The sequence below is a fragment of the Kryptolebias marmoratus genome, linkage group LG24, assembly GCF_001649575.2.
Source record: "Kryptolebias marmoratus isolate JLee-2015 linkage group LG24, ASM164957v2, whole genome shotgun sequence".
NCBI classification, from domain to species: Eukaryota; Metazoa; Chordata; class Actinopteri; order Cyprinodontiformes; family Rivulidae; genus Kryptolebias; species Kryptolebias marmoratus.
The window spans coordinates 14434151-14460582 of NC_051453.1; the positions used below are offsets into that span (position 1 = coordinate 14434151).

At 39.6% G+C, this 26432-nt stretch overlaps 1 protein-coding gene across 11 annotated transcripts in view; it reads left to right on the forward strand.

Moving 5' to 3' along the window:
- celf5a (cugbp, Elav-like family member 5a) overlaps positions 1–26432 on the forward strand; it is a 190106-nt gene continuing 163674 nt past the window's right edge. For 7 of the 11 annotated variants that reach the window (XM_017407253.3, XM_017407252.3, XM_017407258.3 and 4 more), the window contains exons 1-2: positions 1–424; positions 15062–15144. In XM_017407253.3, the coding sequence (XP_017262742.1) occupies positions 73–424; positions 15062–15144 (435 nt within the window). In that variant the 5' untranslated portion in view covers positions 1–72. The remainder of the gene's footprint in view (positions 425–15061; positions 15145–26432) is intronic. The other 4 variants (XM_017407256.3, XM_017407254.3, XM_017407262.3 and 1 more) reach the window with 1 other exon arrangement.

Consider the following 26432-nt stretch of genomic DNA (forward strand, 5'->3'; position numbering starts at 1 on the left):
AGAGAGAGAGAGAGAGAGTGTGAATGTGAGTGTGTGTGTTGTCATTATTATCCACTCTGCTCCCAGCTCAGAATGGCCAGATTCACTCAGACTGAAACAAGAAGGCAGCACCATCCACAGCAGCCCGCTCACTCCAGCCTGGTTTTCACCGGACCGGGGGCACCACCGACCTACCACCCATTCCTACTCCTCCCACATCAGCACCAGTACCCCCAGATCACACTCCCGAAACCCATGAACGGGTCAGAACCCATTTCCATTCATCCGGAGAGCGGCAACATGAAAGACCAAGATGCCATTAAGCTGTTTATCGGGCAGATTCCGCGGAACCTGGAGGAAAAAGACCTGAAGCCCCTGTTTGAACAGTTTGGGAAAATCCACGAACTGACAGTTCTCAAGGACCGCTACACCGGCATGCACAAAGGTAACGTGTCGTCCCTCCCATGGCCGCAGGGAGCAGGAGCCTAATAATTACTCTGTCAAGTGTAAAATTTTAACAGAAATTTTAAGGCTTTTCATTGATTTTGTCGCGTTTTATCCTAATCATTGCTCACGATTTCAATTCGTAACTCGGCTTCTGTTTGTCCAAATAAAAACAACAACAACACACAAGTGGATTCATTTGNAATATTTTAGAAGAGGATTTCTTCACTGTAATCAGAGATCTAGACGTGGGGCAAAGGCGATCGGATAAGATGCATTTTTAAACAGCCTTCCTATTTCTTCTTCTTCTTTGCAGAAAGAAGTGGCATCATTTATTCATTTATGTACAGCTTTATTTTTAAATCTGCTCATTTCTAGCCGCGCGATGTGTCTATCCAAAAAAAAAAAAGGGGGGCGCGCGAGCTGTCACAAGATGACGGACGGAGACGGTGATGCTGCGTTTACCTGCTGCTGAAATGGAAGGCTGAGGGAGTTCACTCAGACCTCCCTCCCTCCTTATACTTAGGCTACAGCGACAACTTCCATCTTCTAGGCCGAGGAAAGTTGGTTGTAGCAAAGGATACACCGTGTTCGTGTTTGAAAACCAGAATCCCTCCCCCCCAGCATTTCCACCCCAATCCCACGCACAGTAGACGTCATCATCATCATCACCATCATCATCATCATCATCATCATCATCATCATCCATCAACAGTTTCAGCCAACTTTATTTTTTTTTCACTTGCATCCACCCAGGTTCTGCAAAAACAAACAAAAAAAGCACACATCTGAGCAAGTCGGTGACATTTGCGCTTGTTGTGTTACTTCCTCTGTAATTACAATTTTAACACAAAGTGCTCTTAACGAATTTTGTAACACTTTTTGGCGCTATAAAAGGAAAGGTGTTCTAATTTTCCCAAACCTTTTTGGGTAAATACGACTTTTTAATCTCTGACTTCTTAGGTCAGAGACCAGAAGTATGGAGCTGACATCATTCTTTTAAAATTTTTATCAAGCCATGTTTTTAAAAATTATATTCCCGGCCCCTCATTGGATCTTCCTCTTGAACTCCTTGCCACAAAAGGACTGTTTGCACAGCAGATATAAGCCTTTGTTGCGGTGACATTTAGGAATGACATATGACAGTAATCTAAATGCCATTTGGAAACATGTTGCACGCTGTCCACTAAGTTGCATTTCAGGGATATTAGGAGGAATGTGCTGCTCTTCGAGAGGCCGTCCATAGCTGCCACAAAACCATCATACTGAGTGCCTTTTATAGCTGCCAAGCGTTTGAAAAGGTCTGATTATCTATATATTATAGCTTCAGTTTGCTTCTGTTTTTCCCAAGAGGTTGAAACTTGAGAAATCAGTTTGAAAACGCAAGCATAACATTTACCTGGCATCATGAGTTTTGGGATATTTTGTGCATTTACGACAATATCATTGCCCAAAGTTGCGTGATGATTGCACTATTTGGCTGCTGAGTATACTTTGTTTGGAAAAAAATATATTATATATTTAGGCTCCTAGACATATATCTAAAAATATTTCCATTCGACATACATAAATCAGATCATTGTTAAAGGTTTATGCAATTTAAGTGAAATAAGGTCCAATAACAATCCCAGTGACTCGGTGCTTGTCGTCATATTTCAGTTTTTAGTGAATAGTTTGCTGGTTGTTTCACTGAAAAAAGTTATGCCTCTGCTTCTGCTCTTTCTTCTTCTTCTTCTGCTTTCATACCATTATAGGGTTGTAAACGTGTACTTTTTATTTCTGTAGTTTTACACACGCATGTTTGCCCTCCACGAGAGCCTGTATGATCTGATCTAGGTCCCACTAGCTGTCAGTTCCAAATCCCTTTGTTTGAAACCTGAAAGGAAAAAAAGTCTGGTGTGGTTTTATTTATACATAAGCTAAACTGATATAAGGGTTACAATATCCCCAGATAAATGTTTGAATGCAGCTGCATGGGGGTCATTTCTCTGATATTAAAGCAAAAAACTATGCAAACCCTTTTTCCAAACACACTCCTCCAAGTGAATGTTTACCCTCACTCATTAACTCAGAAAGAGCAAATTAGTTCTAGATAAGTAGAGTTCAGTCAAATTAAATCTCCTAGAATGAAATGATGCCTGGCTGCACAATTAACAATACATAATCAAACGCTCACATGTCCATGATCTTTTATATTTAATCATGCTATTAAACAGAATGGGATTATGGAGCATGCATCCTGATGGAAAGGCTGGGTGCAGCTCCCTCTAAGAGGCACATTTACTCTGACAAGCGCTCAGATGAACCGTGGCGTTCACATGCACCGTTTTGAGCGTTTTGCTCTTCACTTCATCCACGCCACTCTCTCCGCGTTTAATACCTCCCCTTTTTCTTATGCAACTGTTTTTCCCCTTGGTAATCCACGGGGGAGAACACGGAATTAGTTTGTAAAGCGTGATAATAATGCATGGCCATAATAACTTGACTCGAGAGGATTAGCAAATGCGCATTGTCTGAAGCAGCAGTCTCTCGGGTGATCAGTTGGTTGCCTCCCTAAACAGTGGCTGCCTCTCCCAATTAAAAATTCAGTCTAGTCTGCCTCTTCAAATGATTAATTCTGCCCACGCTGTCGATGGCCTGCCAATTATTGTCGCCCAACTGGTATTAATAGGTAGAGGATTTCTTGATGTTGAATTTATCATGACAGTGGAAACTTCTCCCTCTGGCTCTAATTAGTTTATAGCACATGCAAAAAAAACACTTTTAGACATTTATGCACATGCATAAATGCAGAACTAAGAACTGTTTTTTTTTTTTTTGCATCTATTTTGTTTATTTGACCAAATTATCATCTCTGTCTTGAAAAAAGTGCAGGCATTTATGGAAAGCAAATGTCTCTGGACAGATTATACCCTGTGAGTTGCCCTCATGCAGTTAAGTAACATGCAATCAAATCAGAGAGAGCAAGCATTTGTGATTCAGCTCAGCAGACAGACAGGCAAACAGTCCCAACGCTGCTCCAATCTGCTGGCCAAGGCAACCCTGATATCAATATTAAGCTTGTGTTGGCTATCATTCCGTTAATGCATTTAAAAATGGAGATATTGCCGTAGACCACAGCCAAGCAGAGGCACATTAAATCACAGAATAATCTGATGAAATATTTATTCAAGTTTTTATTTTTTTTTTCCCCCTCTCTCGCCGAGCTAGTCTGATGGATAGGGTTTCTCTGTGAGTTGTCCTCCCACTAAAGCTGAGCCTAGGGAAAAGAACCAGAGACAAAATACACAACATATGCACAAAAAGACAAATAATGTGGTATTTTGGAGCTGCAGTTTTCTCAAACAAGGTTGTAGTGTAAAGGTTGTGACATCAATTAAATTAAGCTTAGGGTTTTTTGAAAGCATGTTTTTTTTTCACACTTCTTTAATTGCAATTGTGAGTTCATCTACACGTCCCCATAATGTGTGTGCCTTATGGTAAGTGTCAAAGATCATGGCACTGCTGTAGGACAGCATCCCCCATGAGGAAACAGATGGGCTAAACTCACAGATCATAGACAAAGCTGTAGATGTGGCATGGATGGTACATACACAAGATGCTGCGTTAAGAATATAGATTTAATTATAGAGTATTACCCTTGGTGTAGCTGCGGGAACATGTTTCACTGCGAGGCGGCGAGAGCTTATGTGAGTTTGGGTGAGAAAAGTTGGACAATCTTAAACACCCATACAGACAATAATATAATTATACATGAAATGAACATTGGCAGGGCTTTGTATCTTGTACGAATATGGAAACATGTTCAATTAGCAGTTTCTATCTGTGAAAATTGCCCTCATGTTTAAAAAAAGTGCACAGTTTGGTCCCTTGGGTACTGCTATTTCCTCACAAATGGGCGAACATTTAGCTCTCTGTTGTTTCTGTGAAAAGAACTGTGAGATGACAGAAATTATGAACATGATTACCTAATATACTAACCAGTCATTAACATTGAAATATCACTGGAATGTAAATTAATACAGTAAATTATCCAATATAGTTTCTATACGGTGGACATGCATGTCCTCTCTCATTCTTCAGGGGTGCTACAGCACCATCCACACCCCCAGCTCATTGCAAATGATTATTTTGATGCTGTCGGTTAAGTTTTGCAAATTCGTACACGTTTTCTGTCTGAGAATTCACTTTCACAGATATGTGGGTCCAGCTGGCAAGATCACCCCCCCCCCACACACACACACACACAAATAAAATCCTAGCAAGGCCCTCATGACCTAAGAATCAGGGAAGACAAGAGTGCCCCCTGTAGGCTGGTTGCAGTTTATGTAAATGACTGCGACTAAAAAATACAAACATGCCTCTGATTTTTTTTTCCAGATGTTAACTTCTGTTGATTCAGATAGTTCTTACCTTGCTGCTTCATGAAAAAAAAAAAAAATAAAAATAATAATAATCAGTTGAGTTGTAATTAGCTCAAAAAGCACCATGATTGTGTGTGTGGGAATACACAAGGCTTACATCCCCACATCCCAACTGCACAGACTCTGGTTACAAAATTACAACATAGCAGAACTCATAAACTGCACGTTTCCAGCTTCAGTTTTGAACAACGGGATGATCTGTTTTTTGCATATGGTAAGAACTACCAGCTAGTCAGTTAGCTAACATTAGCTAAAGTCAGCAAACTTATGTTAACATAAAGTGTCCTAGTTAAGTGTTCTCTGTTAAATAAGATTTGAATATCAGTGTACTTTCCTCACAAATATATGTAACTGTACAACTGAGAGAAGCTACTGCTACATAAAAGCTTATTTATGAAATCATCATTTTTTTTCATTCATATAATTGCCCATATATAACATTGCTTGTCATTGCTTGATACCAAAATTAAACCATTTAAGGGTTTTGAGAAGAATTTCATCAAAATATGCAAAAAGAAAGTCAGAGAAAAGCTATATTTACTCTCCTAGCAGTTTTAAGTAGTGATTTAATTTAACAAATATGGAGTAAAAACCTCTGTCAAGGGCAAGTGAGGGAAAAGCCACCGAGCTGTGCAGTAGAAACAATCTTTAAATGTCTGTAAATATTGTAATAAGCAACAGGGCTTTCCTCATAAAAGATGCAGCAGCTCAACGGGTACTGACAGGCACTGTGGGTCCTGACTTCAGCATGAGGAGCGCTGCCTCGCCCTCTCCCCTGCTTGTTTTTTTGTTGGTTTCCCAAGGAGATTGGCAATCATGGATGCTGAGGAAGGAAGCGCTACAGTGGAAGTTAGCGTTAGCGCACCAGACTCACCTGACTTTTATTCTCTCTCCACGTCTTTCTTTCTCCCTTAATCCCTGCCTGAGAGAGCCTTCAGCTGGATTGATTTCCTGCTCCAATGCAACATTTATTATAGCTTGCAGTATATATTTCTTTCGGTCTGTTGTAAGTGCAGTTATTCTGTGACCTTTGTGGAATATGCTTGCTCTTAATGGGTGCCTAAAGCAGGGGCAGACATGTGCTAGAAGAAAAAAAAAGAAAAAACTTTGTCCAAGAGGCTAGTGCATGAAATATGGAAAGTAAATTCTCTTTGACACTGTTTACAAACAGACAACCCAAATTTCTGTTATTCCTGCATTTTAACGTTTTAATTTTTTCCACTTGCAATTTTTTTCTTAGTTTTTTTCTTTTAGACAAGCTCTTAGTGTCAGTTGGTTTGTTGATGTAAGCAATAAAACATGGGACTTGAACTTGAATTGTTAAAAAAATGCTTGTAAGACTTCTAATAACCATATGTGTGACAGCTGAATTATTTTTGGTGGTTTTGCAGGCCACCCATTTTTTTCTGAAGGTTGGCAAAAGCTGCTTTCTCGCTCCTGCACAAATGTTGGAACTATTTTTCTCAAAGTCTAAATAGAGAGATACAAGACTGTCTGTTTTGTTTGCATAGAGTGCTGCTGCCAACAGAACAGAGTGTACTTCTCTTATGAGGGTTTTTTTTTTAAAGCACAGAGGAAAAAAAAAAAAAGAGAGAGAGAGAGGCAGGAGGGGTTGGTGGTGTCTGAATTTCAGTGCAAGCTCTTTAATGTTGTGTTTTAGCCTTGCTGGGCACAGATTCATTTTTTGAAGGAAAATAAAATAACAAGGGAGAAGGGAGGCAGGAGATTTTAATGCTATGTTTTTTTGTGATAATCCCTCTCCATTCTGGAACGGTTCAGGAGAACTCATGCGATAAAGCCTTGTACAAGCCTAGAAAATAATAAGTTATTTGTCTTGCCTTATAGTGCTTTGCCCTTGGAGGGCTTGCTAACCCCCATGTTTTGGCCAAAAAAACAATCACCGATTAGTCAAGCTGTCACATCTCTCTGATTGCCAAACAGTTGAGCCCTTGATGTTGGCGCGAATGAACGATGCATAAATGCCGAACATGTATCTGCCTGAGAGTGCATGTAAACACAACACTTTGCGGATATGCCTCACCACTGTCACCCAATCCTTCTCTGTCATACAGCCCAGTGTGACAGAGAGGAATAGGACGGGGTGGATGGCACTTGCATGCAGCAGAGCCCACGAGGCAAAAGACAGACAAACACATGGCACAGAACAATGGATATATGGACAGATGGATAAGTGGAGGGGAAAAAAAGATGAAGTGTTTGTCAGAGATGCAGAAACAAATGGCAGTGTTTATCCCAAGGCATTGGGAGAGTAGAGTGATGGTTCAGCTTGGAACGTGGCAGATGAGTCTGACAGGCCGAGTGGCATTTTGGCACGAGAGGTCGGGATGGGAGGAGGGGGAGAGGCAGAGACCGGGTTTGGCGGATACAATTATCACTAGAAAATTGTTAAAATTAGAAAATCCCTTTAGCAATACATAATTCAAATACTACAAGTGCCAACTGCACCGACACTGAGATTATTTACAATTTTATTGTAGGTTGGTATTGTTACTAAGCAACAATTGTAAGTCATTAAAAATTTGTATATTCCTAATACAAGTAGTGCTCTACTTTTCCAGCTCAATAGCAATATCAGCTTCTTTCTGTATATATATATTTCACAAACCTCTGAATGTAAGGAACTCATCCTTGATGGATGTGTGAAGACGCATGCTGCTCAGCACAGTTATAAATAGAAATTCTGTGATATTTCTGTGGTAAAATAGGTTAAGCTGGCATGGCTGCACTGCTGGCATGACATCACTGACTGAGCGCCAGCCTCCCCCAACAAACTGCTCCCACACTCTGCTCAGAATGAGGGGGAGACACAGAGGGAGCATCTGTGGACGACGGCGGAGCCCTGTCCCAGTCATTTCCAGCACCCAGTACCTAATCACATCCTTTCCATCATTCCATCCAACCGTTCATCACATCCTCCATCTAGGACCAACACTGTGGGCCAACAGCCTCTGTGGTTTATTGCCACAAACCGGTTAGAGGCTTTGTACTGGAGATGTGTTGCATTTGCATTTTTCACTTGTGTTTCTCGCATCTCACTTTATGTGATGAGAGCAAAACTATTTGCCAGATAGTGCGGAGGCGAGAGACGAGAGATGGAATTTGTCTCTTTTTTGATGATCCAATATTAATTTGGCTTAATGAGCAGTATACATGGACTTTAATCGAGCTCCAACATGGCACCTGATCTGTGGTTCGCTGTTCAATGATAAATCTGATTTAATTAAATAAGACTGCTCAAAGTAATTAAAGGGTGATGGGTTCATCTATCTATCTATCTATCTATCTATCTATCTATCTATCTATCTATCTATCTATCTATCTATCTATCTATCTATCTATCTATCTATCTATCTATCTATCTATCTATCTATCTGTCTGTCTGTCTGTCTGTCTGTCTGTCTGTCTGTCTGTCTGTCTGTCTATCTATCTATCTATCTCATATTTATTAGCAGAACTGTATTTCTGGGTTGAATGTGGTTACTAGGAAATATAAGTCAATGCAATTACCATCCTAGTGCCTGCTTGTTAGTCACACCATTAGAGGTAATCATTAGTCTTTTTCAGCTCCACTGATGACATGAGATAAATAAATATAGTCAGAAAGCTGGGACATGCACACCAGTTATATTTTTGGTATGCGGGTGTTAAAGCTGAATTGACGTGTTTGGAATACGGCATGTAGTTTTAAATTCAGAGTGAAAAGGACATTTTTTATTAACAGAGACGCACCTTTAGGCTTTAATCAGGAGCACCCAGCGCTCTCGGGTTGTCACAGTGACACAGCCGTACATGCTGCATGTGAAGGCTGCCCTAATAACAACTGGAGATAAGTTTGTTTTTTCTTCTGGCAGTTATGTGGAGCTTTTCTTTTACCTACATGGCTGGTTTATTTCCAACCTACCCTGCTTTGCTGATCAGGCCATTTACACTGACTTAGTTTCTGGGAGAAGTTTTACCTTATACTGGCTTGCTGCCAGAAACAGGCTGCCAATAGGAGCCCCTACACCTGTTATCTCTATACAAAGATATAGATCTAGCAAATGATAGTAACAGATAAACAAGGCAAAAATCCTCAGCCTAACAGAGAGCATTGAATGCACAGAATTTATTGCAAGTTTTTTTTTTTTTTTTTTTACATATAAGTCTCTGCTAAATTGTTGTTTCCTTGTAAAATGATAATTCATATCTTTGTAGTGGCTTTAGTGAAAAGTTTATAAACAAATACTATCTTTATTGTTGCTATTAGCTTATTGAACAACCTTAGTTTGGAGAAATAGAGCCTAATTGTGACTAGATTAACAAGATAGAACCTAGTCCGAGTGGGGCCAAGAACAAAGTGCATTGTTGTCATCCTAACTCCAATCTCAAATATGCTTTGGGGGTTCCTGCAAATGCTATTTTACAAACCTTTACATCACTGGTAAATTTGAACTGCACAGGTATTTATGTTGAATGTTGTAGTTATTTGCAAGCACAAATAATGGCAGCAGCACATTTGCTGCAGCCTGGTTCACTCCCAGCAGGAATATCATAATACTTCTGCTGGCAAAATCATGTAATGCAAAACTGACAAAGGTGTAAATGTTTATAAAATATTTCGTTTGCATAAACCTCCATGTATTTATGGTCATGGTTATGAGTTAGGCATTTCTTAAAACTGGCTAAAAGATGAACACTGACGAGGAGGAGACGACAGACATACTGTACAACAAATGAGAAGAGACATGTGTCTTTTCTCCTCATCTCTATTTCAACACCTCTATCCAAGCAACCTCTGTGCCTTTGAGGCAGTGTCTTTAAAGGTAATTTTCAATTTGTACAATCAAAGAGGCTGAGAATCTGATCCTTGTCTTAGTCTTCAGTCATTTTGCAGCTGCCAGTCATTTATGATTGTGGATTTGTGATGATCTATTGATCTGTCTCAAAAGCTGGAATGCGTTTCACCTTTTGAAATAGGACAGGGTTTGTTTGATATATTGCATCTAATACAATAATCAGAAGCATTACTTAAAGACTTTGCATCAGTTCTCCATTCTGTCCTGAATTACTCTATATTGTGAACAGCAAGAGACAAAAAGTGAGAAGCATAGTGTTTTTATTTTTCCAATCTTGTAATCCTGTTTGTTTTTGTAAGTGGTTGTTACAGTTCATAAAGAAGAGGAGATTCAGTTTTCTGACTTTGAATCAGGCAAGGGCTTAGTGAAAGTTTTATTGATTTCTGTAAATCCCCATGGCTGGGGCAGACTTGGAGGGAAGGAGGAACGACGGGCTGAAGAGGCGGCACTTGGCAGGTAAACTCTCGTTGACCTCCCAGAAGTAACACAGCAGGAGGCAGTAAGTGTGAGCCTACACATTATTTACAGCCCTGAGAAACTCCATCCATTAACAGTGTCAATTAGCCTGCTCATCCAGGATCCAGGGCTCTGGATGTCTTTATAGATCAGGCAATTGCTTTAATAGCACATGGCTACAGAATAGTGGAAGACGCCAAAGGGCTGCAGTGTTATCAAACTACATACTAAAGGAGTTTTGTTTGACTTGGAAAGTTCATGACAAAATGCAATGTCACCTGTATAAACTGCATTAGCAGCCTAGCAGCATTTTTTGAGGACTGTATATAAGTACATGTGTCAGCTCTTGAGAGAAATGTTCTGTCTAGACGTTGATTATATGTGAAGTACCATTTGTGCCCTGTGAGGACCATTGAACTCAAAACCATGCAATAGCTCATAAGTGTGACAAGTCAAAGCTTATCTACATGCATGAATATAATGACTGTTTTGCTACTGCATTGATCCTGAAACATGTACAGTTCTCCTATTTGTCAGAGTCATTAAGCAGTACATGCTAAAACATGTTCATATATAATACTGTATGTTCTGCAAATAGACACACAGGCTGTCCTTTGGGAAGAGCTGCTGCCTATGGATCTGTTTGACTGATTCTTGGAGGATAGTGTAGTCTATGTGAGCAAGTAGAAACAAATCAATGGATGAGGTCTCCTGCTTAGGGGTCAGAGAGGATACCAGGGAGGGCGAGGGAACCATTTCTTGCCCTCATGATATACGTTGATGCTCCTCGTCGCTCTGCAGCATTCATCGTCCTGCAGCTTATTGCTCAAGGTGATGGGATAATGGGATGGGGTACTGTACTGCAAAGAGAAATGGAAGAGGTTTTGGAGCTTGATGCAGCAGATGAAGGGATGGGGTAAGTGATGAAGGAGAGATGGAAGACTGGTGCTTGAATTCATGGTCAGCAGATGTTGATTGAGCACAGTTGCTGGCTTCCTTTAAGACGACTGTCTGGTTTAATTAAGGTTTACAAGTTCTGCCAGGCTCCAGCTTTTATTATACCATCATTACAGGCCCATTTGGCCAGGGCAGGGAAAATATTGTTCCTGAAGCAACGACTGAGAAAAATGTGTGAAGTTCTTGCCAACTTCAGCTTTTCCTTTTTATTAAACTTTTTTGTCCTTTATAACACTGAAAAGTGGCATTCTGTTTTGAATATATAAAGAGAATAAAAAGGTGTTTTTAAAGCTTGGAACTAAATAAATGGGTCAGAGTTATATTCAGGACCAGAATGATTTCCCGTCGCATGGGTCAATCGGCACCACTGACCACCTGCCTCCTCACTGGCAGGGATTCAAGTCATCATTACATTGTCCTGTTATGGATAATATGAGTGTTTCAGCTTCTGTTTTCACTGTTAGAGTGCCACTTAGCAATATTTGACATCAGCATGTAATCTATCAAGAGAGATAGCATTTTCCAAAAAGTTCAAATATTGTGTTAGGCAGCAGGCAAGATGAATGCCAGGACTAGCTTGGGTTGTGCTACAACCAGATTTTTGGGCCAACGAAAATGCCACAGTGAGAAAAAGTAAAGTTCATATTTTTTTGTTATTTATTGAGGAAAATTACTACTTTGGGACAAAGAGCTGGAGAAAAAGGTAGCAAAGAAAATATCAACTGCAGCCTGAAGAGAGCTTGGGTTTAAAACTGGACCAGTCCTCTGGTACTTGCATTTACTTTTGACAGATGTGGAGTTGTTCATTTATGGGTGACGTTCACATTAAGCTAGTGCAGTTCATGCCACAGCCTCAGTCTAATTACCATAGTGATGGATGTAAATGTTACTGCTAATTTTTAATCAGTTGCTGAGGTAGTGAAATTTTTGATTATAATATATATATGAAAAATATTTGCATGCTAGATGGACAACAAAGTACAAATAAGGTCAAAGTCAAAATTACATTGTGTTGTGTTCTTGCTGACATCTTATATTAGCCATATTAGACAAACAAAAACACCTTTGTGGAAAGTGGGAAAAAAAATCTATAAAGGTTATTAAATGACTTATAATCAGCTAATAATTATCTAGAGGTTTCAGAACAGGGGTGTTAGACATAAAGGTCTTCTGGAAGGCAGGTTCCTTATTAGTCAAACCAGATTTTTTAATTGGTAATGCCTGCTATTTAAATGAAGTGTGAAATACAGTTTGTTATGTAAGCTTTGCTTGCTAAACTCTATTTCTGCTACTGCCATACAGTTGTTGTTGAAACTGAAGCATGTAGTAAAGATAAAAAGAAGAAATATAATATCTGTAGTAAAACTTTAGACATTATAATCACTTTTAAATTAACTATACTTCTATAAATGTCATGGCATGGCTTGTGACGCCTGGAGTTTTGACTGGTGATAAGTGGCAAGTTTGGAAAAGAGAAAGGAGAGAAGAATTGCAAAAAAAGCCACAGAGTTTCTTCTCTTTGGAGCTGAAATCAATGTGTGAGATAAAGCTGTGTTCGGTTTCTGTCAGATGATGCAGAGGATCATCTCTTCACAGTGGGAAGGCTTCCCCGTTGCTGTGTCAGCAGGCTTTGATTACAGTGGCTTTTTGTTGTGTTTCAAACAATTTCATCATGCTCCCCCCCACCACACACACACACACTTTTGCACTTGGTATGCAATGCAGCAGTAGCAATTTGTACGTGTTTGGATTCCAATTATGGAGTTGTTAAAGCTTTTTTGCCCGTGGCCTGCAAATTCTTATTAAGCCATACATTAAAGAGCACAGAATCACATTTAGATGGAGTTCATGTTTCTCTTTTGTTTCCCAGTGTTGTGGTTGTTATTAATTTATTCTCAAAGCCCGATGCATTATACATTAACAAATAAATCGTCTTTGTGATTGTACTGCAAAATACTTGTTTCTTATTCAGAGATAGGGGCAGCATTTGTCAAGTAAACCAAACAACAACAACAAGCCCAGAGAGAATGATTAAAACATGGTAAAAAACAACATCCAAAATGAAGCCATTCCATCCTATTACCCTCGCCCATTAAAGAAACAAACAAATAAACCCAAACTCGGAGCATTTTGCAGCCTGTTTTCAAGTTGACACAGAGGAGAGACAGTACATTTGACAGCCCTATGAGTAATTGAGTGATTTACTCGGTGGTGGCAATTGAAAATCATTAGGTTAGGGGTGCTTGGACACAGGAGGCTTTGTGGAGGGCTGCATGATGACATCAGTGTCACAGTCAGTGACCTCAAAGGTCCTGACCCTTGACAGACTCCATTATTGTCTGTCTTTCATATACCTTAATACAAGATGGCATTCAGACAATGAAAACAAGTAAACATGTTTTAAACCATAGTTCTAAAATGTGATCATGTAAGCGCCTAAGCACAAGTTTTTATTTTTTCCACTTTGAGCAAAACATATTCTAAGACATCCAATGAATCAACGACTCTTTGATGCAGCTCTGTCAAGTGGAGACACATGCGTAGTGTGTTAAGGCACGGAAAAATATGGTTCATGGATGAATAAAAAGTGATATTGTACAAGAAAAAGATAAATGGATTGGAATATTGTCCGTGTAAAGACACTTAATACATCACCACCCACTGAATACATTTGGCTGATGAAATGAGATCCAGAATGCAAGGGCTGCTAATAAACCATCTTCAGAGTGGCAGAAATATGATGCATGCTAACCCGTATGAACCTCATTAATAGAACACAAGCAAATCTATTTATCCAGATAGTCAGGGGGAAAATGATTGCCTCAATACATAGTCTGGTTTCCCATCTTATTGCTTCTCTGGCCTCTTCTCATCTCTTCATTCACTGGAAACAACTAAGCAAATGAAACTTGACCTGATTTCCTAAAAGCGTAAAGTTAAACCCAACATATTTCTTTGCCTTTTAAACAAAGTTACTTTTGCATCATGTAAAGCATCAAAATCATAAAAGCAAATGTTTCAGGCACCAGTGAAAGATAGAAAGCCTTTGTTAAGAATCACAGCTTTTTTTTTTTCTTAAGGTAAAAATGTAGATGTTTTCTTTTGCCTGGTCTTGCAGAAAACTTTTATTGGATGATCATTATAACAGAGCAAAGCAACTCTGCTTATTTGTTTGTACAGTCAAACTTATGTTCTGATTTACAACTTGAGCCAAGATGTTATCTCAGGAAGTTTTGACTTTAAAAGCTTTTTTTTTTTTAATTCAAAATGACACACATCCAAATTGTGTGCATGAACACGGCAGAATAATTGACGTATCACAGTCAGACATAATGTGCCTTCTGCTCTCTCAGTAGTATCTTTCTGTTTTTCTCCTACCCTCGGCTGATTGGCGTTCCTTCTTCTCTGCCCCTCATCAATATCGTCCCACACTCTTGTTTTTTTGTTTACCTCCTCTGCTGTCACAACCATTCAGGGTGAGGATACTGTCCAGGCTCCAAAGACCACACATAAACTTGCTGTTTTTTTCTAAAAATGTTTGCAAGATTCTCAGTTTCTAAAACTGATATTTTTGTGTTTTTTCACAGAGTCCCTGAAGTGGCATTTGTATAGTTTTTTTTTTTAATCTTATGCACACAACACAATTTGAAATAAGTCATTAATTTCATACACTAGTGAAGATGTTTAGAGCATGAGGTTACCTTTCTTTTTATGGTTATGACTTTTATATTAAAAAAGTTCCTGGATTGCTGGTATGTGAAATTTATCTTGAGCTCAAAAGAAAAATATATTGTGCATATAAAGTATTATCTTGTGCACTTGATAGAAAAAAATACAAAAGGCAGTTTGGAACTCCACAGTATCCCCTCCTCTTTTTTGCTACTTCTTTTTTTTTAAAGCATCTGTTATTCTAATTAGATTATATGTGTCATACCTCTGTTTCAGGCTGTGCTTTTCTTACCTACTGCGCCCGTGAGTCAGCCATCAAGGCCCAGAACGCCCTTCATGAACAGAAAACACTGCCAGGGGTAAGTGTGTGTCTGTTTTCCCTCCTCTTTTGACTCTTCCTCTTTCCCCTCTGTGGTGGTCAGCCATGCCATCTGCTGCGCACCGGCCGACATTTTGCTTCTTATGGTCCCAGAGATGAAAAAACACTTTGGAAAGCTTTTCAATCAATAGCGCAGCCCTTTGAAGGCCAGGTTTCAACTTTTTCATGTGTCTGTTCTCGAGGGGATTTTCTGACGCATTGATCGGACCTTCTCTGCCTCGTACCTTTTAACCAACAGCAGAAGATGACATAGAAATAGAAAGCCCTGCATTTCTGTTAAACCGAACAGGGAAAAACAGAGTTCAACCTTTGACCTAACATCTATCTAGCTATATGTTCTATTTTTGCAATTTGCTGTTTGGACATCCTGAAGCTCTTTGAGATTCTAATAGTGATGAAGGCTTTGACAGCAATAAACAGAGGGAAGGTGAGTGGGTAACAACTCCACAGAGGCAGCATGGCTTAATGTGGTCAGACCAAGCTGTATCCGTAAAGATTTATATACCCCACCATCCACAACATCACTTAAGATGGAAGCGTTAGACCCTGGCAATCTCAGCCAAGAGGCACTTGTTTCAGATTAAAAAGGCAAATTTAACTACCAACTTTTGACAATTTTCTAGTTGTTTCATGTATCCTGCAAATTAGCCTAGCATGAGGCTAGAGGGCATTTCTTTGCTTTTATGCACTGCATTTGATTAATTAGACGAAAGACAGTGGGAAAGGGAGAATGGAAACTTTCCTCTTTTCTGAATGTGAATGTTTGAACTTGTTTGATTGGACTAAAAATTGAAACCCAGCCAGTATCCAAGCATAAATTAGAACCAGGGATGAAACCCTTTGCGGCTCGTTCTCCTTAGGCATTTGCCCTTGTTCAAACCAACTGGAGTATTTCCAGAAGTGAGGAAATGAGCTCCGGAACTTTGTCTTCTTTTTTTTTTTTGTTCACTCTGCAAGAACTGCAGCTGATTGTTCATAAAACTGCCTCTTTTTAGCTTTTGGTACAACATGAGGGTAAATCATTTCTGACAAGACTGTACAGTAACTAGGCCTTATGTACAAGATCAACACTATAACTCTCAACTACTAAAACCAAACAGCAACAAAAATAACTTGTAAACATTGGTGAAAACTAAAAAGCTTGTAATTATAGCTCCTGAAAACCTAAACAAAATCCAGGGAAATGAACCCCCAGTAAAGCCTCAGGTTTTTTTGAACGTCAGTGTAACAGAGGACATGAGGTTTTACTTTTGTACCATTGACCATAAGGTCACTTTAGTGTTTCTATCTGCTACGAAACTACAGGCAAACAAAAATCCCTTAAAGGTATATTTTCTTCCTGGGAGACTTTCAGTCTTTAACCGATAAAGAGTGACAGGTAGGGTTTAGTTTGAGAGCACTTACAGCTTCCCACTTAAAAAACAAAACATAACAAAAAACCTTTAATGTAAAAAAACAAAACATTTTTTACTACATGTCATTATTATCTCATTAGCTCATTTCACTCATTCTGGTAAGGGTCCTGGGGGTCTTATTGAAAATAATTTCAGAGTTCATTGAAGGTCTGACATTAGTTTAAGGAATGCACATTGCACGCCACCTTTCTTGCCATTGTGTTGAGAAAATATAGTCATAGTCATTTTGGTCAATCCTTGAAAATAACATTATGTGTGACATAACATAATATTGCAAGGTGTTGCATGATGTGATAGCACTCAGAGTATGTGCTATAAACAACTCTCAGCTACACAGAATCTGTAAAATTGACTGAGTTATAGACACTTTTTGTTTTCTATAATCACTTACTTGTGACAGCTATCTTGAATTGGATTGGCCCAAAAATTAATCACTGCATGCAGACATAAGAAAAAAAACATTACTGTGGTGTTGGGCAATAATTAGATGTTAAACCTCTGTTTAAATATATAGTAACATCCAGGTTTATTTAAAGCAGCATGGTATTGATTGCAATTGAGTCTTCAGATGGGTAGTTTGTAAACTGATAGGTGGATACATTCACTTTTTTTTTCAAGCCATCATCTATCTTGTGCTACATAGGTTCAGACAATTCTCTTAGATAAGTTGAACTTGATTCTTCTCCCAGAGTTTTGTGCTAAAATTGGTTTGTTCTAGAAGAACAGACATCCAGTCATTACTCTGAGTGAAAGGTTTAAACAAATGTTAGCAAAAAGTATGATATGATGATACCTGTATGTACCGATGTGTATTCATTAAAAGTGAAAGTTGCCATGCATCCCTCATAAGAAAGAAAGTTAACTTCTACCTTTCAGTTTTAAGTACCCCATTCTGTCCTGTCCATTCTGTCCCCCTGTCCTCCTGTCCTCCCTCTGCTCTTTCTGCGCCACTGTTGCTGCTCTTCCTGAGACCCAGCGTGTCACAGAAATGTAACAGCCAGACGTTGATGAGTGTCAGGCTGAGGCTGCTCTGCTGTTCCCTTCCCTTCAACTTTACTCACACACACACACAAGCACAAACGCTTCAGGCTACAGTCACACAGAAAGAAAAAAAAAGTTTTGTAGCATGCCAGTGGCACTAAAAATCCTATAGGCCTATTTTACATGTCCAGAGAGGAAGGAGGACATTAGCAAGCTAAAATAGAAAGAAAATAAATGGTCCATCTTGTGTTAGTCTGTTTGGCTGTCTCCCATAGCTCCTCATGTCTTCTTCTCTTGAACCTCTGTGCTCTTAATATTTTTGCAATATGACCCCTGTTGCTTCACGGCTTGACGGTAAGTAGTTTTGCCACTTGTTTGTTTGCAAATCCTGCTTGCTATGCACTTTGCCAGGGGCTATGGTTTAATTAATGTAAACTAGGAATTCTCCAGTGATGTTATTTGAGTTATTAACATCTGCATTTTGTCATAAACCCCCACAATTCAACTGTTTTATTGGGAGCTTTCATCAGGGTTGTTACTCATCCATAGCTAACATCTAAGGCCTGAATCCTATTCATGTCAAACCATTAAAACCCTGCTGGACTCAATACTTATTGCAAATACTTGAAACCATACATAAAAATTGTTCTACCTGAGAATTTTCTGATTCTTATGCGGAGCTCACAAACAAGCACCTCCACATACACAAATGAGAGCACAAACTTGGACATAAGCCTGCAGAAACTTGAATTTCATGAGATAGAGATTTCTGTATAACTAAGGCAGTTTTCATTTGGAGGTTGTGAATTCAAACCTCGTGTTTACTGTCATGTCCTTGAGCAAAGCACCACATTTCTGATTCTCTGTCTTCTTGCTTGGTTTTCTGTTTCAGCATGACAATTGTAAAATCTACAGCCTACCAATTTTGATTACAGTTTATTTTTTAGATCTTTAGTTACAAGTCAGATCAAGGTTTTAGAGTATAGTGATGATCTCAAGGGCAGAAATGATGGGAATAAACTTGAACACAGTTAGGCTTCAGTGCACTGCAGGAAGCAATGGAGCTTACCACAAGGTTGGAGCTTCTGAATATTGATCATCCTTCGTTCATCATCAAATTTTCTGTGAAACATTTTGCAAGATATTTACATGCACTGATCTCTGTAGTGTTAATGCATTTATGTTGAGTTTCCAAGTGTTTATTCATAAATAAACACTTTGAATTGTAAAAATAAAAACTTTACTTCTTAAGAACAATAAAAAATACAAAGAAAAGTAAGAGCAGATTCTTATTCAATATATATTATAATGAAAAAAAGTATTAAAATGCAGATACCTTCAATGAGCGACTTTGAGTCTTGCTTTTTTTTGGCTGGTAGTTAACAGTTCAAAAGCCCCTTTCACAAAACATTTTCAAACCAAGCTTGAGCTCTATGTATTGGTGTGACGTCTGAAAGGACCAAGGTGGCATGTAGGGGTTGAAGTTAACCTGACACTGTTACTCCTCTGAGCCGCTCAGGGAGGGAGCTGGAATTGTTGATAAATAAGGCAGTAAGCTGACATTGTGGCTCAAGAGTGGGATGTTGTGTTAACAGTCTATTCTCCTAAGGCTCCACAATGCCAACTCACATTGTCGCGGGATGTGGCCGGCTTGATTGGTGATGTATAAATGGCCAGTGGTAGCCTAAATTTTTGCAGCCATTCTGCAGAACTGTTTTGTGACATATTCTTTGTCTGATTGCTTGTACTCATCTATGACAAATTGGGACCAATACATGTGGACTTACATCCCTATTACCTACACTGTGTAGAAAACGTTTATGTGAATTTATTACTGGGCTAATCATTTAAACAGTGAAAACAGAAATCATAATCAAACTTGCTGTAAACAATGCACTGTAGCAACTACAATCTTCACAAATTGATGGCGAGAGTATAAACTTGGCAATTTACCTTTCTAGAAACACGACTCCTTCTAAACCACTCTTTTATGTTGCTAATTTATATTTTGAAATACACTTGACTTGTTGTGTGCCACTGACAACTTTAAAAACGGTACAAATCCACACGTATCTATTGGAAATGTCATGTCACTGTTTTTAATTTGTCCAATAAAACAAAACAATTTTGTAAAAAGCAACAATAGCTAAGCACGTGTGTCCATTTTACCGTGTTAAAAATAGCATTTATGTGTGTATATATATATATATATAGGTGTGTGTGTGTGTGTGTGTGTGTGTGTGTGTAGAAGATCTACAAGATTAAAAACAAAACATTTTTCTTCTTGATTAACACCAGTGTGTCCTTGGTGCAGCAGCTCAAAACCACATCAGGTACAAAATTTAAAGAAGATTAATTACAGCACAACTGGCATAGATGAGTGCAGTGTTTAGTCAATCGGTATGATAGATTCATTTAAAGACTATCTGAATGCTGAAACCTATGTGGACTATCACTTTGTGACAGAATAAAATGATAGCAAAGTGATGGTCAACTTGGGCCACAATGTTTCTGACAAATATTAGAAATTAGCATGAAAATGATTTTGTCTTTTGAACGTCTGTGTCAGTCCTGATTCTGATAGGGGCACACTTATTGCTACCCACATGCAAACACTCACAGCTGCACAGTGCCATTAGGATGAGGTGCTAGTGTTCTTGGACATCATAATCCACGTCCCCTTGTTACACATTAGCAGCTGAAAGGAACAGTATGGCCTAATGGAAGTGTACTGAACTGTAATATAGATTCCTGCAGTGAAGTGTGATGGGAACCTTGGGGACACATTGCCTGACATGAGTTTGGCCTCAGAAAGGGAAAGGCTCTGACAGTTTACCAGGTGCGTGCTGCTTGGCTTTATTAGTGTGTTTGTGTATCTGTGTGTGTGTGTGTGTGTGTGTGTGCTATAAGCAGCCAACTCCATATAGATACAAATAGTAATGGCTAAAGGTGGGACAAACAACATGTGCACACGGCAGCTTGTCGTGATCACAGGCCGCCCACGACATTGAGCTCTGAATATATTCTTTGTGCGCTGCTTGGTTCTAGAGCTGCAACTGTTTTATATTATGTAACCATATCAGTGCTGCTGTATGTTTGAGCATGAGCGTGTGCTAAGTTTTATATATCAGTGTCTTTCTCAAACCAAGCAACATTTTTAGAGAGCCCCTTTGTGAAATGGAGGGCCCACAGTGGCTCCTCCTGCAGCAGCTGGTGTTGCACGCGAGTGTCACAGCTCTCTACACAAGTCCGCAGGAGATTTACTCCACCCAGCTTAGCATCATGACAAAATTCCACTTCCTTCACACTATCCCCCGCACCCACATCCCCCCCTTCCACTCTCCTGAAACTCTCTGTCCTCTCCTCAAATCCGCCACATCCAAGAAATAATCTCTGGCACTGCAGTGAGTCTGTATATGTGCTGTAAACCGGAAAAAAACATGCCGCCCTCCTCTTTTTAGCCGCGCTATTATTGTGTACAACAGTGATTGTTTCAGAGAGGTATTGGTGGAAATGGTGTCTGCTGCACGCATTCACTTCTAGTATTAGTCCTTCTCGACCTGGGGGCGGGGGTGTAAGCGGCTGGCAGGGATTCAGGAGGCAGGTTTATGGTAATAGCGCCCACATTAAAACCCCAATGGGAACAGAAAGAGATTATGCTCCAGCACACACATGTGGGCTCCTGCAAAGTCAACACTTGAAGTAGATGTTTTTCCCTGTTGATTGCCTCTGTTTTCCTTTGTCTCTCCCTCTCTCACTGTTGCACCGTGACTTCTTTTGTTGCACATACCTGCATGTTAGTCTTTTGTGTGATTGCATGTGAATGCCTGGATGTTTTTATACATGTGCAGATGACATTTTGCATTTATTTGAGTGCATGTTTGTGCCTCAGCTGAACCATAACAAGCTGGGACTATTCCTTGACATGCATTAAACCACCCTGCTCTTTTTTCCCTGGGTTGTGGGCCTACATGGATGCAGATGTCAAATATACCTCTAAGTGCACGCGACCCACCTTTTTGTCATCTGCAGCTAGGCTTCCTTGTGTGCTGGCCAGGCTGCTTCAAAGGCTGAATAATTCAATGCTACACTCTGTGAAGGTTGGCAGGGTACTAATGTTGTGTGCTGCGTGATTGTGTGTGTGTACTGTATGCGTTGAATGGGGGGCAGGAGCGGTCAGCATGAAGCCAATCGGTACTGGCAGGATCGGAGGCCTTGAGGTCAGGAAGAGGGGATTCGTTAGAATTTAGCCGCTGGGTCACAACACGTCTGTTTTTTTTTTTTTTTGCATCTTTGCAGAGAAAAAAAAAAAAAATCATAATTAAAAGTATGTGTAAAAATATGGGCACAAAAGGTTTTCTTAACTTTTTTTTTAATTTGGAAAAATATATAAAAACATGCACATTTGAATAAAAAAAGAGTAATTTTTCACTTGTCTAAAACCAGCTGATAATTTAAGTAGCATTAAACAAAGATTTCTTGTGATCAGTGTTTAAGATGAGAATGACTTTCAGCGTCTACCAGACCTAATTTTAGCTCAATATTTTTATAATTCACTAGGTTATAGTGTCTGCAGGGGTGATTAGATGTGGTGGCCATTTTGAATTAAGGTGATTCCAAAAGTTAATTAGTTTTGGATGTATGTCCAATGAGTACATTTTAAGGAGTTTCATTCATATCTATTCATTGGTTCATGAGATATTTTGCCAGCAGACAGACCGGGTTGACTCCAACAGTTAATATCAAATTTTAAAGAAGAAACTTTAGTGATTTTTTAACACTCAATATCTGTATTGGGGATGTCTCTCAGCTACTACCACACCAAATTTTAGCCCAATCTCTGCATAATTGACAGAGGTAAAACCATTTTTGTATTTGATAACATTGATTAGCTGTGGCAGCCAATTTGAACTGGATTGACTTTAAAAGCTAATCAGTTGTAGATGTACATCTAATCACTACTTTCTGAAAGTTTCATTAAAATTTGTCCAGTGGTTCATGAAATAGTTTGCTAACAGACAGACAAACAAGCATTCACACCTACAGAGGCACATGCATCTCTATTATTGCTCTCCTTTCATGGCAGTGGGCACTAATGATGAAAAGAAGTGAGTGGTATCATGAACAGTCTGTTTTCACCAGGTAAGAAAGCATTTTTATTGTACTTATTGTAGTTATTATGTGCTGCACTGTTGTATACTTCCACACGCCAGGTTTTTATCATGCTGCCTTTACCATTGAGTGTGTGCATGTATTTATGTGCATTCTGTATTGGTATATTTTGTCATGTACGCAAAGTAAAGAGCTTTTATGCTGGAGTGCTCCTAAGGGAACAGCCTGCACGCGTCATTAAAAACACACACGCACACACACACACACACACACACACACACACACACACACACACACACCCATAAACATACATGCCACTTAAACAGGTGTGTTAGATATAGTCTAAAACACACACACAGAGTGACTGTCACGCAGTTGCTTGTTTTCCACCTTCTGCCTTTTCTCACCTTCCTTCTCAGTTCTGGTCCTCTGGTGCCTCTTTAACACAAACACACAAACAGATGCAGACCTCTGCTTTGTTCAGCTGGGTTTTCTGTGCCGTGCAGAAGCAACATATTTAGAGAGGCCTCGCTCTCCTCAGGGGGCTGACTTTCAAGGGTATTTTGTGTGGAGGGGGGACAAAAAAAACAAGTGAGGTGAGGAAAGTTGGAGGGTGCAGAATCTGTGGTTTGCACCTGTTTTCGGAGAATCAAACAGCACCCACTGAAACGGTGAAAATAACTGTCATCATGAAAGTTCATTTAATTCCAGAGAGTACTAATTCAAGGCCTTGTATTCAATGAAAGACTGCTTACCGCTCACTACCTTTCATGCCAGAGTTTTAGATTAATATCATCTTATGTTGAGAAATGAAGGAGATGTGGGGATGCTGGTGTAGATTCTCTGATATCCAGGACATGGTAAAAAAACAAAACAACTGGGCTTCTATTCTGTACTTAAAAAAAGAACAACGAGTCCAGTTGTTTGTTTTTCTTTTTTAACATTTTTTGAATGGAGATGTAGCTGTTTTGATCAAACCTTGAAAATCACAGTATGTACAATCTGATGCAATAGAATACACACACAGAAACATGGGCCAAAACATGATTGCTTCACCATTGCCTTTGGAGGCGGGCGATAATGTCTTCAGGATATTAAAAAAGCAACTCCTTTTTCATTTTATCTGTTGTCATTGCGTGTGATAAAAATCGCTTGGCAACTTTTCAAAAGTTCACGAACTTGCCTGGAGTACCAGATGACTGCTTTGTGACCCCCATCTGTGACATTAACGCTGATGACATTATAATGTTGCCCCCCCCCCACCTCCCCCCTCTGCTGCTCAGGATACATCTTGCTCTTCAGGGGAGACGCTCCATGAAATAGGAAAATAATCCACTGCACACTCCGCCCATTAAGCCACTTCACAGTGAGAAGTGTGCTATTTTTCTCGCTTTTTTTTCTCTTTTCCTGAGGTGCAGGTTTGCAAAAAAGCTGAATTATTAATGTTTTTGATATTTTTAGCCTGTTTAACCTATTTCTGGTTGTGGCTGGAGACTGCTCGCCCGCCAGTCTGTGAGATACAGTCATGTGACACAACTGTGATCTGGGTTATAGAGCTGAGTTTGGTGTGTGATGGGGGAAAATGCTCTATATGTGTGTGTGTGTGTGTAGGTAGGTTTGCTTTAGAATGTCGCTGTGGACCTAACAGATTGACATGTGTCAGTTTGGTATGTTTTGATCCTGTGCAGCTCGGGTGATCTAATGTACACTTGGCTGTGCTGTGTGTTACACGTACTACGGTGGAGTCAAACCAGAGGAGTCTGGTTTTATCTCAGGCTGGCTGGTATGGCTGTGCAACACTGAGCACAAAAGAAAGGCCCGGAAACTAAGTGATAATCCATGTGTTGGTCCTTGTACAAGCTTGTACAGGTGTGTCACTTACTGCAAACACAAAGAAAAAGCGAGAGCAGAAAAGGGGGCGTCTGCACGGATGATAAACTATATGGCCTCCAGTACAGAGTGTGTTTGACTGTCTGTGTGCCCTTGCACATGTTGATGCAGGGAGAAAAGATTAACTTGCAAAAAAATAGATATCCAAGCAGAGCGGCAGTTTAGAAAGCAAAGGCAAGTGTTGGCCGAAAACATGCTATTAACCTAATAATGAAGGACAAAGTTAAAACACAGGTCTCGATCTGTCCAGTCAGAGGAAGAGGAGGATGAGTAGGGAGCGTGAAGGAGATTAGAGGGGGCGAAGTGACAGTATAAGACTGGGATCAGAGGGGAGGAAGGGGAGGGAGGCGTGGGGTCCTGTTGACAGCTTTAAGTAATATGATCAGAGCTAAAACATCGAATATCTAACCTATGTGTGCAAGCGTGCATGACTGCGCATGTCTGAGTTAAAAAATAATGTTGCACAAAGACCTAATGGCTACTTTTTCTTTGATCTCCAAGTTTTGTCAGTTTATGCTCAAACAAATGGAAACTGAGAGAAGCTGTGCTTTTAAATGTATTTACATAAAGTTATCTTTTGATGATGAGTTATTTGTTTCATTAGCTCATTAAAACAAGGCAAATTTTGCAGTGATTATGCTTTTTATGTAGTGATTATATGTATTGATTTTGAGCTACTTTGTTTTCTTGCGATAACAAGACAATGTTTTAGTATTGCCGTAAAACAAAAAAAGGTTCCTTATTTATCCAGTCAGTTAGCAATTAATACCAGTTGAATATCTTCAACTTCCTGTCCTCCTGTTATAAATCATCCTGAAATGTCACCACAGCAGTACTTTAAATTCAGTTTATCAGAAGACCCACTCATTTTTGCACCATAATCATCTCATGATCAGAGAAAATGCATATCTCTAAAAATATATTTTTTTCAGATATTGAGATAAAACTAGCACACTTATCTCAAGACAACAGAATAGTCAGCTTAAGATCTAACAAAAAATCACATAAAAACTAATAATTGCAGGCCTCAAATTCTATATAGATACAACCAGTAGTTGCTGAATATTATAATATGCCTTAAACAAACTTTAAAAGGAACTGCTAACTTACACAGACCCCCTCTGCTATAACTTTTTCTCATCAATGTCCACTCCTTGGATAATAAGACATGCAACACAAAGATAGGGATTGCTATGTTTTTGTTTGACTAAAATCTGGATCTATATATAATGTCTCAAAATCTGCAGTACAACTGGACTGGCTGATAGGCTTTTAAGCAGACAGAGAATTAGTGAGCCTTGCTGCATAACCTGAGGGTTCTGGATTTGTGGCACATCTCTGAGTTTAACAATGAGAAGGAAGGAAGTAATGAGACAGAAATTCAGCTCCCTCAATCTGCATCTCAGTTGGAGCATTACTGGCAGACACAGGCCAGTACATCAGCACCATAGAGACAGCCGATGCAGGCTGGTATAAAGACATCACAGACCAAAGGAGCCACATAGATCTGCTCAAAGCAGCAGATCACTTCGCCCGCCCTATGTGCTGGATGATCTTCTGACACCTTTAACAACTTTTATCAGATCAACTGGACAAACAAAACACTGTTTTGTTTGCAGCTCTTTGATTGCTGCTTGCACTGTTCACATATGCACGCAGCATGTGCCGTGTATCTGTGCTTGACTCAGACAGCAATCAGGCATGTGGAGGAAGCAACGAAAGCTCATTTGTAAGGCAGATCTGGACGTGCTTTGGTGTAGTGTCCACGGAGAGGGTAAGAGGGCTGCACAGCATGGCAGCCAGCATTTGTCAGCAAAAATCAGGACTAATGAAATACAGTGCACATGGCTAGAGGGCAAGGAGAGGAGTG